At 43.2% G+C, this 12040-nt stretch overlaps 2 protein-coding genes across 6 annotated transcripts; one reads left to right on the forward strand and one right to left on the reverse strand.

Annotated features, from left to right (window-relative positions):
• Positions 1-484: 484 nt before the first annotated feature.
• On the reverse strand, positions 485-11862 carry LOC129168463 (protein phosphatase methylesterase 1-like). Of its 5 annotated transcripts, none has more exons than XM_054753771.1 (14): positions 11357-11433; positions 10741-10843; positions 3564-3753; positions 3428-3485; positions 3296-3347; positions 3058-3212; positions 2887-2977; positions 2743-2808; positions 2528-2666; positions 2298-2415; positions 2180-2224; positions 948-1012; positions 778-842; positions 485-690 (listed from the first exon to the last, which is right to left on the reverse strand). In XM_054753771.1, the coding sequence occupies exons 2-14, from the start codon at positions 10788-10790 to the stop codon at positions 687-689; spliced, it is 1098 nt and encodes a 365-aa protein (XP_054609746.1). In that variant the 5' UTR covers positions 10791-10843; positions 11357-11433; the 3' UTR covers positions 485-686. The 5 variants fall into 5 exon arrangements, with proteins under 5 accessions (XP_054609746.1, XP_054609747.1, XP_054609743.1 ...); XM_054753772.1 differs by adding an exon at positions 4045-9885 and having other exon boundaries at positions 485-842; positions 11357-11402; XM_054753768.1 differs by lacking the exon at positions 11357-11433 and adding an exon at positions 11809-11862 and having other exon boundaries at positions 485-842.
• On the forward strand, positions 5024-8467 carry gprin3a (GPRIN family member 3a). Its single transcript, XM_054753766.1, has 2 exons — positions 5024-6237; positions 6311-8467. Exons 1-2 carry the CDS (start codon positions 5286-5288, stop codon positions 7240-7242), a joined length of 1884 nt encoding a protein of 627 aa, XP_054609741.1. The 5' UTR covers positions 5024-5285; the 3' UTR covers positions 7243-8467.
• Positions 11863-12040: the final 178 nt, after the last annotated feature.

Below are 12040 nucleotides of genomic sequence, written 5' to 3' on the forward strand. Positions count from 1 at the left end.
AAAAGAGTAAAGAAGCAAGAAGAGTAGATAAGCCTTGTGCGTGTTGCTATAAATGTGTTAACTGGGGGGCAGAGTGAGTGGAGGACAGGAAGTTTTCTTTCAGCTTGCCGTGGGTTACAGTGGCCCATGTTTTTGTTAGGGAGTATTGTGCCTGTTGTGGGATGACTCAAATCCACAATAAAAACCTTGGGTTTATCCACAAGTCACACCTGCCTCCTATTAGTCATCAACGCCCTACTTAGCCTGTCTGGCCACTGTTCAGGGTTGTGGGTTAAAGCATAACTGAGATTGAGATCTATCAGTCTGGAAAAGGTTATAAAGCCATTTCGAAAGCTTTGAGGCTCCAGCAAACCACAGTGAGAGCCATGATCCGCAAATGGCAAAAACATGAAACATTCCCTCAATAATAAAGTTTAATTGAAAAACTGCATTTTGTGTTTAATTGGGTTGCCATTGACTAATATTTAAATTTGTTTGATGATCTAAAACATGACGGTGTGACAAACATGCAAAAAGTATTTCACAAAAGTGAAAAAACATTCACATATTTTATGATATCTTTTCATGGGACAACACTCGAGAAACGACACTTAGATACAATGTAAATTAGTACAGCTTAGACAATGTTACTTTCTCATTTATGAGAAAAGATTATTTACCTGTAGGCTTCATCTTGAGAAAGAGTTTTAGCTGCAAAGACAATACAAATAATAAATAGGATTTTTATTTGAGCTTGAAGGGCACAACAGTAGGATGAGCAGCAGTTGTCACTTTTACATCGTTTCTCTTCTGGCTTCGGCGAACTTGTGCCGCAACAAGAAGGCAGCCACGGCGTCAGCCACCTTCAAACACACACACACACACACACACACACGCACACGCTTAATAATAAAGACATTTGATGCAACTGGGCCAAACACAAACAACTCAATTTGGCGCTTTCTTACTTTGTCTGGTTTGTCTTCTTGCACTGCGTGGCCACAGGGTGGCAGCACCTGCATCATGAATTTACCTGCAGACAGACAGACACTGTAGTTTTTATCTTATCATATATAAACACACACAGGCACACACACCGCTGGGCTGTCACACCCAGCGTGGCCGCTGACTGACAGCAACAGGTGCTTGTTGGGAAGCTATCACCAAGGAGACAGCAGAAAAGGTGCACACAGACACACAGTACACAAAATGAATGGCAACTATTCCCACAGGCATTCTTTGATGTTTCTACTAAGGCTGTGTTCTACTAAGGATTTTCATAGTCAGATACTGTATGGTTCGTTAGATTTTGTCCATAGCTTAGTAATTGTTGAATGTTGTCTAATGGGGATCCTACGAATAAACGGATTTCATTTGCGACTTTTTCCAGGCCAAAGAAAAACATGGTAGGTGTGCAACAACACAACATTTATTCATCTAGGGCCACTGAAAGCAGAATGAACAAAAATGAAAAACGGTCACTATCGGCAAGTGGGAATATCCCAAAGTGCACATCAAATATGAACAACAAGGCTTGAATAGCAACTTGCCAAAACTCTGTTAGCCGCCTATTTATTGGATTAAAATTCACAGAGGGGATATTAAAAAAAAGTTGGCGTAACAGCCTTAATTATTTTTAATGATACGCCATGTTGGTTGTTGCCGTGTGATATGTAAGAAGCTGCTAGCACAACGTGCATTGTACTTTCTGGGGTCATCTTTAACCTTTTCAAAATACTTCCACACATTGAATATTTTTTTTTAGTAGTTTTTTTGCGCCAACAAGTCAGTTAATACTGAAGATCGTCTTGGCGCTCACCTCAGCTTCTTTGGAGCGGGTGATTTTATTAATGACCAGAAAGTATAGGTCTTCTGTTTAAAGTTAAACACACAGCTAATTTTCAAATCTTTATTAACACAAATTAGGCTGACTTTTGATCAAAATAGGCTATGTATAACCAAAACAAATATATTCTGTGTAAAAATGTATGGTGGGCACCCCCATGAAGTCAGAATGGCACAATCTTGATCACATAACATTTTCATCCGATTCGACTGAGAGATTGATTCAAGTGGGAGATTGATAGTCGTATCAGACTCCTCTGAATCAAACTGTCAAATAGTCGATTATTCTAAGACACCTGTAATTTCTGCTACTCATATTTCCTGGCTACAATGTGAACAAGGGGGCATGGCTCACCTTGCATCTGGCCGATGGTCAGGTCACGGTCCAGCCGGTCAATTCCTGCCAACACATGAGTTTCATATGAGCTTCAGGGGAGTTGGTAATAAAGAATAGAGGAGCACCATGCACTCACCGGCCAGGAGGAGGAGTTTCGGCAGGTTGCAGGCCAAAAAGAGGTTGGACGTTCCCCGAAACCAGCCATCCCAGTACTTCTCCGACTTTGACAGGTCTATACGCCATTTGTAGACACTCTGGCACACCACAACATGCACATGCTCTCATCATTGCCAGTGCCAAACGGCAGCCGTGAAGATGCTTATTATGGGATGTCTGTCACATAGACGTGCCAGAGTGTTCTTGTACCTGGCCTTCACCGAGGCTCGCTTCTGTGGCAGCGTTCTCTTTATCGTAGCTTTGGTCGTAGAACTCCTCGTTACGTTCGACCACCACGTTGCTCACTGGGCTGGCTTGTTCCAGAGTGTCCGTCTCTTCCATCTCACACCTGAAAGACAGCACAATCAGAGGACGCGCAAGGGGCGGAGTCTGGCACCTCTACTGACCAATCAGTGCCATCTTACCTTTTGATCTGACCAACCATTGACACTCTAGCAGATTCCAGGTTCCGAATTTGTCCACTCTTGACACTAAAATGTGAGCACAATTTCACATCGTATGCAACTATAAACAAGTATGAATACTGTAGTATGTCGATGGATGCCCACCTCCATTCAATGGCATGGTCCATAGACTTGAAGGATTTGGGTCTTCCTTTCAGGAAGTTTTGTATGCTGTGAAGTGCCTCCATTGCACTTCCTGCCATTCAGGATTGGAGACTCATCAAATTGGAGTGTTGGAGTGTGGTAAATGACTATGAATTGAGAACAACCCCTCACCCTCGACAACATCGATCGCCACCAGTCCTACAGTTGTTGGCAGCAGCGCATTGCTGGATGCGTGCACTGCGATCGCCCCACCGACCCCGTGGCCTATCAGGACGATGGGGGGAGGAGTCTCACCGAAGCATGCTCGGACGACATTGGCTATGTCGCTGCAAAGAGGAGAAGCATCCAAAGTGTCAGTGTATGAGAACTCGTGACACCTTGGTGTTGCTGTTGTCGTGAGCGTGTTTACCTGGACATGGTTTGAGTGGAGAAGTCATCTGACTGGCGGACCAGAGTGTCACCTGAATGAATTACAAACATCCACAATAAAACCACTTTGTGATTGTGATCTAAAATGAGATGAGATGCTTGGTCCCCTCACCGTGACCCCTGAGGTCCATGGCGAGCACCCGGCAGTTCACTCTGGCGGTGATGGCCGTCTGCAACGCACAAAAAGGAAGGAAAAACTTCAGCTTTTGCCCGATATCCACAAGCACTCACTTTGTTTGAGTATTCACAGTAAAGACGGCCCAGGACAAGGCCGAGTGTCCTCCGCCATGCAGAAGAACCAGCAGGGGGCCGTCGTGTCCCGCTTTGTAAACCCGGAAGATGTCTCGGTTGTCGGCCTGGCCCACGTTCACGTCCTCCATCTGGTCGAAGTACTCTCGCCATGACACGGGCGAGTAGTCGAGCTTCTGACCGACGTCACTAGTCGACATGCAGACACAAAGAAAGAAACACAGTATATACTCACTGCACATAGTGTAATCTTTGCACTTAGCATGACGCTAAAATAGCTCAGGCTAGGCTGATCTACTTTGGCTAAACTGGATGGCTAATGCTAATATAGCTGACGGCTTATCACTTCTCTTAGTGAAGTTAGCACGCTAGCTGTTCAAGTCTTTTACAGCCAACGGGGAGAGCTCTTGCTGCTAGCAAACAGCAACTCAAAAGGTGACCTGCCATAACACTCACAGGTGTTTTGGAGAGGTGACTTACTGCTCTGTATCAAAGTTCTCCTCCCACATGTTTGCTCCCGAGCAGTTTGGATTAGGCACGTATGTGCTGATGAGACGGGAAGGCACTGTCCTCAAAGGTCTCGTTCCGGCAGCACCTCAGCGGCCTTTCTCACATCCGTCGACCAAATGAGAAGTGCCGCTGATACCTTGTGTATGTACGCATCCGACAGGACAATAAAGAGTCAGCTGGCCTTGTCAGGCAGCATCGAGTCGGCCGCATCCTATTGGCCAACCTTTTAGAAGTGGGCCAGGGGATTGACACAGTCCGAACTTACAGTCTCTTCGTTGACACCTCATTTATGTGATTTATTTGCTGACAGAGTCCATTTAAAGTCCGACTTAACAACATAAGACATGTTTCAGTAAAATATGCCACTGCTTGGTAAATTATGGGCCCTGAAAGGTAAAATACTTCATAATTCATAAACTGACTTTACATTACTGATGTATATAATTGCAAAGTCGAAAAGTTGAATCTTGAATGCTCACATGTCGGTGACAGTCAGTGTCCAAGTAACCAGTAGAAGACACCCATTCATGCATTTTCTATACAGTTTGTCTTCATTAGGATCATGGGTAAGCTGGAGCCTATCCCAGCTTATTTTGGGCGAGAGGCGGGGTACACAAACATTCACACTCACATTCACCTACAGGCAATTTAGAGTCTCCAATTAGCCAAACATGCAAACTCCACACACAGATGTTCCAACGGAGATAAGAACCCGGATCTCCTGACTGTGCGGCCACCGTGCAGCCCCCAGCAGAAGACAACTCAACAAAATGCACACTAAAATGACCCGACAGCAACAGCATCTGACATGCTCAGCAAATCTTATTTATGTGTCTTCATTGGCGAGCCCAAAAGATGGCGGGAGGAAACATCCGTGGATGTGTGCCTTGCTTCCTTATTTATTCATAAGCACCTCCTGTGAGGCGGCGGTGGAGGCTTGTTGCCTTCAGTCGATGAGGAAGCATCGGACAGGCAGCGCATGGCGTGAACGTGGAGGCATCCATGTGTGGTGAGAAGACTTATTTTTAATGGACACTACAATCAATAGCTATGTTTCCTAATGGTCATATTGATAGTGTGTATTGTGAAGGTCCATGTAAGTTATGGCAAACAGTGTTGATATTAACATTTAACATACTAAAACTAATTCTTAGCCTGCATGTTTTGCTTCCCATGCCCTAAAACAAAATAACTGTCAAGCTTTAACTACTATGGAAACCTCATACAACCCCAAGCTCCGGAAGGATGTTAAATCCAAACATCAGATTCCAAGGCAAGCAGGGTTTGCGGATTCCCTTGGCAGCAAGGATGCAAACGGCAAGTGCAGGGAGGAGCCTAACTTCAACCTAAGCTTCAGCCTAACCTCACCGGGCAACCCTTGCTCCAAAAAGGATGATGGGAAACTTACAGTGAAGCAAAGTCAGGAAGATGGGAAGCCCGAAGTCTCTTTGACAACCACGAAAGCCTCTGGATCACATAGGGCGCAACAATTGGCTTGCAGCCCCGGGGTGGGGGCTGGGGTCAAAACACAATCAGTGAGAACGGAAGCATCAGGAGCCTCAATGCCCAAAACACAAAGTGGATCAACTCTGAAGACGAACAGCAAGGTCACACTGAGACTCAAAATGCAAAGCATCAAGAAGCAAGATGGCGAGAAAGACACGATAAAGGTCCAACACCATAGAGAAGATTCTGGCTGTCTTCCGGGTCAAACTTCACCAGCCACTGAAGAACCAGAACCAGTTAGCACAACAGCTTCTGTAAGTGCAAAGCCACAAATGAAGAAGATGGACTCAGTCCCCATTGGTCGCAATAGTCCCACACCGTCCAAACCAACGTTCAACTCCAAAACCATGACGGCGTCCAAAGACAGCCAAAAAAGTGCTTCTGGAAACAGTTGTGGTTCAAAGGGAAGTTTTACAGGCTACAGTTCCAAGACAAGTCCCAGTTTTGAGAATGGAACCAGAGAAAATCTGGACTGTGAAACTGACATCCAAACCAGTGTAGACAACCCAAGTGTCAAACCTAGTCCGTGCCCCAAATCAAAGTGTGATTCTTTTAAAAAGGAACTGACTCGCCCCCCCTCTGTAACAGTCTCTCCATGTCCACTTTTGGTGAGCAGAAGTCCTGAATGTAGGTCCAGTTGTCCAGATTCTATTCTAGGTAAGAGCTTTCAGGTATTTCCTTATTATAAACAGCTAATCACATGAACATTAATTTGTTGCTTTGGTTTTAGTCCATCTAGCTCCTCTTGCTGCTTCCAGCCCCAAGACCAGAACCTGTGTTGCCTTAACGACGCAGAAAAGATGCACACCAGAGCCTGAAGCGGTGGCCGACTTGACTAAAAGTCTTACCTTAGACTCTGTGGACAGGACATCACTGACAAGCGGCGTAGCTCCAAAGGGAGGACAATGGAAGTTGACAGCAGCAGGAGGAATGAAATCTCAAGAGGTCCAGCAGGGGATGGATGAGGCTGGGAGGCCACCTCAGAACAAAGTGTGTCACCTGAGAGATGAAAATGTCAACATCGCATTGTCATACCTCCCCCATCCTTCTTCCGCTCATCCAGAGAGGCTCAACCCCAGTGAGATGCTTCATCCTCAGGCATCAGAGGGTAGGGAGGTGGGGGTCCAGGTGGCAGCGGAGATGACTGAGCGGTCAGTTTCCACCAGTCCTAGTCTGCCAAGAGGAGCTCCCTGCTTCTCCCTGATTGACAACTGGGAGAACCAATCATGTGGCTTGACCTCACCAACTGTGTCACTGTGCTGTGTGCCAGCTGCCCAGTCCCTCCGGAAGCATGTCTGTAAGATTGACATCGAGCTGTCCAGCCAAGTCAAAGAAGAAAGTGCTAACAGTATCATGGGAGGTGACAAAGAAGTGAGGATGCAAGCGGGACAGGAAGTGGGAGCTAAGCCACGGGAGGTGGCAAAAGATGAGCAGGGAATGACATGGGAGGTGTACGGTGCCTCAGTGGACCTAGAGTCTCAAACCACGGCCATCCAGTCCCACCTTGAGTCCAAGATCCGAAAGCAGGCAAAACACATCCAGTCTTTGAGGAGGTTTATCAGGAAGCACAACAGAAGGAAGAAACGGAAGAGGAAGAAGGATAGAAAGAAAGGAGGAAGGATGCTGGGATGTTGCTGCATGGCTCCTTCAGTGGAAGACTGAGATGAAAATTCAAACATTCATCGATGGAGATCATCGGTATCCCACAGCAAGCAAAGCGCAATGGAGATAAGACCCTCATGCTAATGAACACATTACACTGTCACTTATCTTGCAGTAGTGCGCACTTTGCATGTGCAAGAGAGTAAAATCCATGTGTAAAATGTTGGTTTACTGAAGCGGATCAAACACTTTTCACTGGTGTTAAATATTTCAGCAACGTCCTTTTTTTTGGGCAAATGCCACTGAACCAGCCAAGAAGAGTTTACGGCAGAAAACACGGATCATTTAACCCCGCAATATGTCATTATGAATGCTTTTTAATGAAATCACTCTCTTAGCATCTCACTTAAATCACATCTTCAACATAAAACAAGCTCCCACCTGCTATAAGCACAAATTCAAACTTCAGAGAGCACTTATCTTTCCTCATCCCTCATTTTATCACCACCTCCTATTCGTCCCGTACCTCTCTGAATTATTCATAAGCATTAAAAAATCACACTGATGTCAACAACAGAAACCGGCTGCCATGTTTTATTCAGTCTGTACTTTGGGATACACTTGAGGACTACATTGTTTGCTTGAGCAACAAAAATAAGACACACGTTAGATCAGGGGCGTATACACTTTTTACACCAAGGGACACATTCAGAAAAATTAAAGGATAAAAGGGGTGGTATGGGAGGGTGGGGATTTGATACATGTTGCATGGTGTATACAGTATTGCTCATATATTAGTGTGCTAATAATAAAAATGACATTATATACTGTATGTAGTTTATGTGGTATATGAAATAGACTTGTTCTGCACATAAACAATGGAGGTCAGCTGATGTGGGGCAAAGGCTCTCAGGAGAACACATCTCAACAGAATCAATGTCTTGCATGCTAACCATTTTATCAGTCACACAGGATACAATAGTACAAACTGGATTGAATCGTAAACTGGGGTGCTTGTTTTCCCTGCTTGTGAGATTGTTAACCCATATGAACCTTCTTCCTGCTCTAAGGGGGGCCAAGACTATAACTGATGATGGAAACAAAAATTTCCAGAGGAACCATAAATTGATGGGATGTGTCCCTTTTTTGGACGGCCACCTGAAATTGTATCTTTTTGCTTCAGTCAATCACACTGTAAAATAAATCTAAGACTGTGAATCTGAAATTGATAACTGCTTGGTGTTTTTTTTTTTTTTTTTTTTTAATTCAATGAAAAAATCTTGAACTAACACTACCTAGAGGAAAATACTGCACAGTATACGGTACCTTTTGTATCATTGGTGACATAGCAAATAGTAGTAATATTCGTTATCTAATATATTAACACCTTTCTAATTATGGCATTTTTTTGGTCAAAATGCCTAAAAAGAAAGTATAAAGTTGGCCATTGACCATTTGGAGTAGAGGCATAGCTTTGGGCTCTTTTTTGAATTTCCCCAGGTGTCAGTATCTTTTGAAGTGCTACAGACACTGACAAATAGGAGTTTCAATATCTTTCAAAATTTTTTTGGGTTCCCATTTGAAATTTGACAATTATACTACAGAAACTGAGGGCCTGAGGGGGAACACTTCTTTTGGCGGGCTGGGAAAAAAAAAAAAAAAAAAAAAAATCCCGTCCACAGTTTTGGATCAGTAGTCCACGTCAACACGAGAACAAATGGGCACACCTAAATGTGACACTGTAAAAAGACTCACGTGACACAAAAAAAACTACAGAAGAATGAACACATGCACCTAAAGTCCGTCGTCCACTTGTCCAGCTTGTCTGGACTGATGACAAAGTGGAATTTATCAGGAGAAAAACTATATCAGGAGAATGTAGACTGAGTCATGCGAGTCAAAAATATTTGCTTTTTGGCAGCAGTACACAACCGGTCGCTTCTGGTCACGCGACGACAGGGTGGCGATATCACAGTTTTCAGAAAGTGTTTGTGCACATGGCAACAAGGTGGCACTGTCAGACTTTCACCACTCTTAAAAAGCAAAAACATTTTCAAAACATACTGCTTCACCCAGAACGCCACTGCCGTGTGGATCAAAGTACTGTTTCCACCTAAAAACATTCCCATGTGGACAAGCCTTGAGTATTTTACACAGGTTTTTCTAAAGTTAGCATCAGGCACTCCAAAGGTGTGCCATATGAAGACCTATAGTCTTCACTAACTCGATGCCAAGGTCCATTGCTTCCCGACACTGTACGCTGTCTTTGAAGACCATTTGGTCATGATTGCTTGTAAAACAAACAAAAAAACTTCAAAAAGGCACAGAGTCCATGTTTTCCTTTGCGCCGTTACACAGGAGTTCCTTGCTTTTATCACGAAAGCCTACCCATCAACCAGCATGTCAGTGTTTTCACAATTTATTTGGCTGTAGTCCGTCATAATTAACAGTGGTCTGAGCTCTGCGAGTTGAAGAGGGGTTGTTATGTTTTCATGAACAGAAGTTCATTGGTTATTGTGTCAGACAGAGTAAACAGGTCAAAGTTGGTTGAGTAACACGGTGTGCATCTGACCAAATGATGAAAGTCTGCAGTAGTGGTCAGTGTGTCTTTCTGGATGTGTAACAGGGGGAGGTGGAGCAGACCCAACGTGGCAGCGAGGGCAGGCGTAAGCCCACTAGTCTGTAGGTCCAACTGAGGGTGTCCTATTACATAACATGGGAAAGTCTGGCAAATCAATACAAAAGACCAAGTGGAAAAGTTGACAAAAAAGTATAGAACAATTTTATTTACTGAAGACAAGTTTTTACAAAAGACAGTTACTTTATTACACAAATCTTTTTGAAACACTTGGCTCTAATTTGGGGGTTTAGGAGCAAATAAGACAAAATACAAAAATCCAAATAAATTAAACTCCAAAATAGGTCAAGCTAAAGTGCATATGTGCTGTGCAAACTTGCTGCTGGTCAGTGCCTAAGATAAGGGGCTTGCTAAAGTGCATACAGTAACAGCTCCAGGGGCGCATGTAGTCATTTGGGGGCCACTTTTTCTGCTTTTGAAATATGTTAGTTATCTGTAGGCTTAAGTTTTGAGTTTCATAGCCATGTGTGTGTGTGTGTGTGTGTGTGTGTGTGTGTGTGTGTGTGTGTGTATATATATATATATATATACACACGTGTATATATATATATATACACACATATATATATATATATATATATATATATATATACATATACATATATATACACATATACATATATACACATATACATATACATATATACATATACATATATACATATATATATATATATATATACATATATATATATACATACACATACACCCCGCCAAAACCAATTTGAAATATTTATGTTTATCATCTTGTAACAAGTGTGAACATGAGAAAATTCTCCTATTTCCTGAACTAGATAAAGTCCTTGAAATCCTCCTGGGGGCATTATTATTATTACTTATGTACATCATCTCAACGCTTTTCATGTAATCGATGAGAACATTAAGCGACATTTAATATAGTTTACCGCTTTAATACTCACATCTCTGTGTCTGCTTCATCTACCTCATTCTCCTCGGCTGACACCGACATCAGCGGCGCTCCTCGCCAACAAGTTTGTTTTGCTCCAGTCTTCCGGAATCAATCTGCACATGCACAGTAACATGGAATAGTCCATTGCATGAGAAGGGAGGGGACAGCAGTCTAAACACTTCTGAAAATTAGTGCATTGTAATGTAGTTTTAAGCATGTGAATTAAGACTAAAACAGTAATATGTACCTTAAATTGAAAAATTCAATTTTTATGAGACGTTTGGGTGCCCCTGGAAATCTCAGGGCTCCAGGCAATTGCCTGTGTTTGCCTAATGGTAAGTCTGCCCCTGAACAGATCTAAAGTGAACCATGTAATTTGCACCAAAAGGTCAACAGGTCAAGCTGAGACAGAGCACACACCAAAGGAACTTTTACAGCAGTGCCAAACTTCATAAAAGCAGGCCATGGCTACACTGAGGCAAGCACTGATTTAGAGCGAAAATTGGTAACCTACGAGAGAGCATAACAAGAGGATGTAAGACAGCAGCGGCTCACTGAAAAACAACATGTAAACAGCCTATCACAAGCAAAAATATAGCACAATGCACACAATCCACAAAAATGACCTTCATTGCTTTCCTTCACGGCACTAACGGAGCAGCAGTAGTGATCTGCACATCTGCCGTTACACGCCAACACAGAGTGAACGACTTCTTCTTCTTCGTTTATTGGCGGACTACAACCATATTTTAGAGGTGTATGCCGCCACCTACTGTATCATGTAATATCATGCCTCTGTGCAGTGTTACAGTCTACAAATTAAACCACATTTGAGCAAAAAAGAAAAATAAAGTCCCCCATACCCGCCTAAAACACCTCCTATACTCCATTTCCTACCTGCTTCCACAATCCTCGCCTTTAATCTCCATCTGTCCACCATGTATTGCTGACACTGGAATAGTACAGTATTTTGAAAAGTGTATTATTTAGTCCTGTGTGTCCTAATATTAGCCGAGTAAAAATGGTTTCTTTCTTCCTACTTATTTTTGAATTGCATAAAAATGTCTCCATTTATTACCTTTGTCCCATTCTTCTTGCCACATCCCAACCACACTATTATTTATGAACGATTTTGCGTCTGCTCTCTCAAACGGAAATGTTATGAAATAAGAGTGAACGATGGAATCACACGCCTTTGAAAAGCAAGCCAATTAGCGCAGCTGTGGCTGATAGTGGTGCGTTCAAGGGAGCGCTGGCTGTGGGAATTTTGCGCTTCCAATTTGAACAGTGACAAAATAAAACACAGATGT

This window comes from Dunckerocampus dactyliophorus, chromosome 15 (genome assembly GCF_027744805.1).
Source record: "Dunckerocampus dactyliophorus isolate RoL2022-P2 chromosome 15, RoL_Ddac_1.1, whole genome shotgun sequence".
Classification (NCBI taxonomy): Eukaryota; Metazoa; Chordata; class Actinopteri; order Syngnathiformes; family Syngnathidae; genus Dunckerocampus; species Dunckerocampus dactyliophorus.

Excerpts from the sequence above, each read along its gene's own strand:
- gprin3a (XM_054753766.1), top strand. The coding sequence starts at position 5,286 with ATGGAAACCTCATACAACCCCAAGCTCCGGAAGGATGTTAAATCCAAA. Across the intron at positions 6,238-6,310 it reads TTGTCCAGATTCTATTCTAG|TCCATCTAGCTCCTCTTGCT; the intron begins GTAAGAGCTTTC and ends CTTTGGTTTTAG.
- LOC129168463 (XM_054753768.1), bottom strand. The coding sequence starts at position 10,790 with ATGTCGGTGTCAGCCGAGGAGAATGAGGTAGATGAAGCAGACACAGAG. Across the intron at positions 3,486-3,563 it reads TGTCCTGGGCCGTCTTTACT|ACGGCCATCACCGCCAGAGT; the intron begins GTGAATACTCAA and ends TGTGCGTTGCAG. Across the intron at positions 2,809-2,886 it reads GACCATGCCATTGAATGGAG|TGTCAAGAGTGGACAAATTC; the intron begins GTGGGCATCCAT and ends CTCACATTTTAG.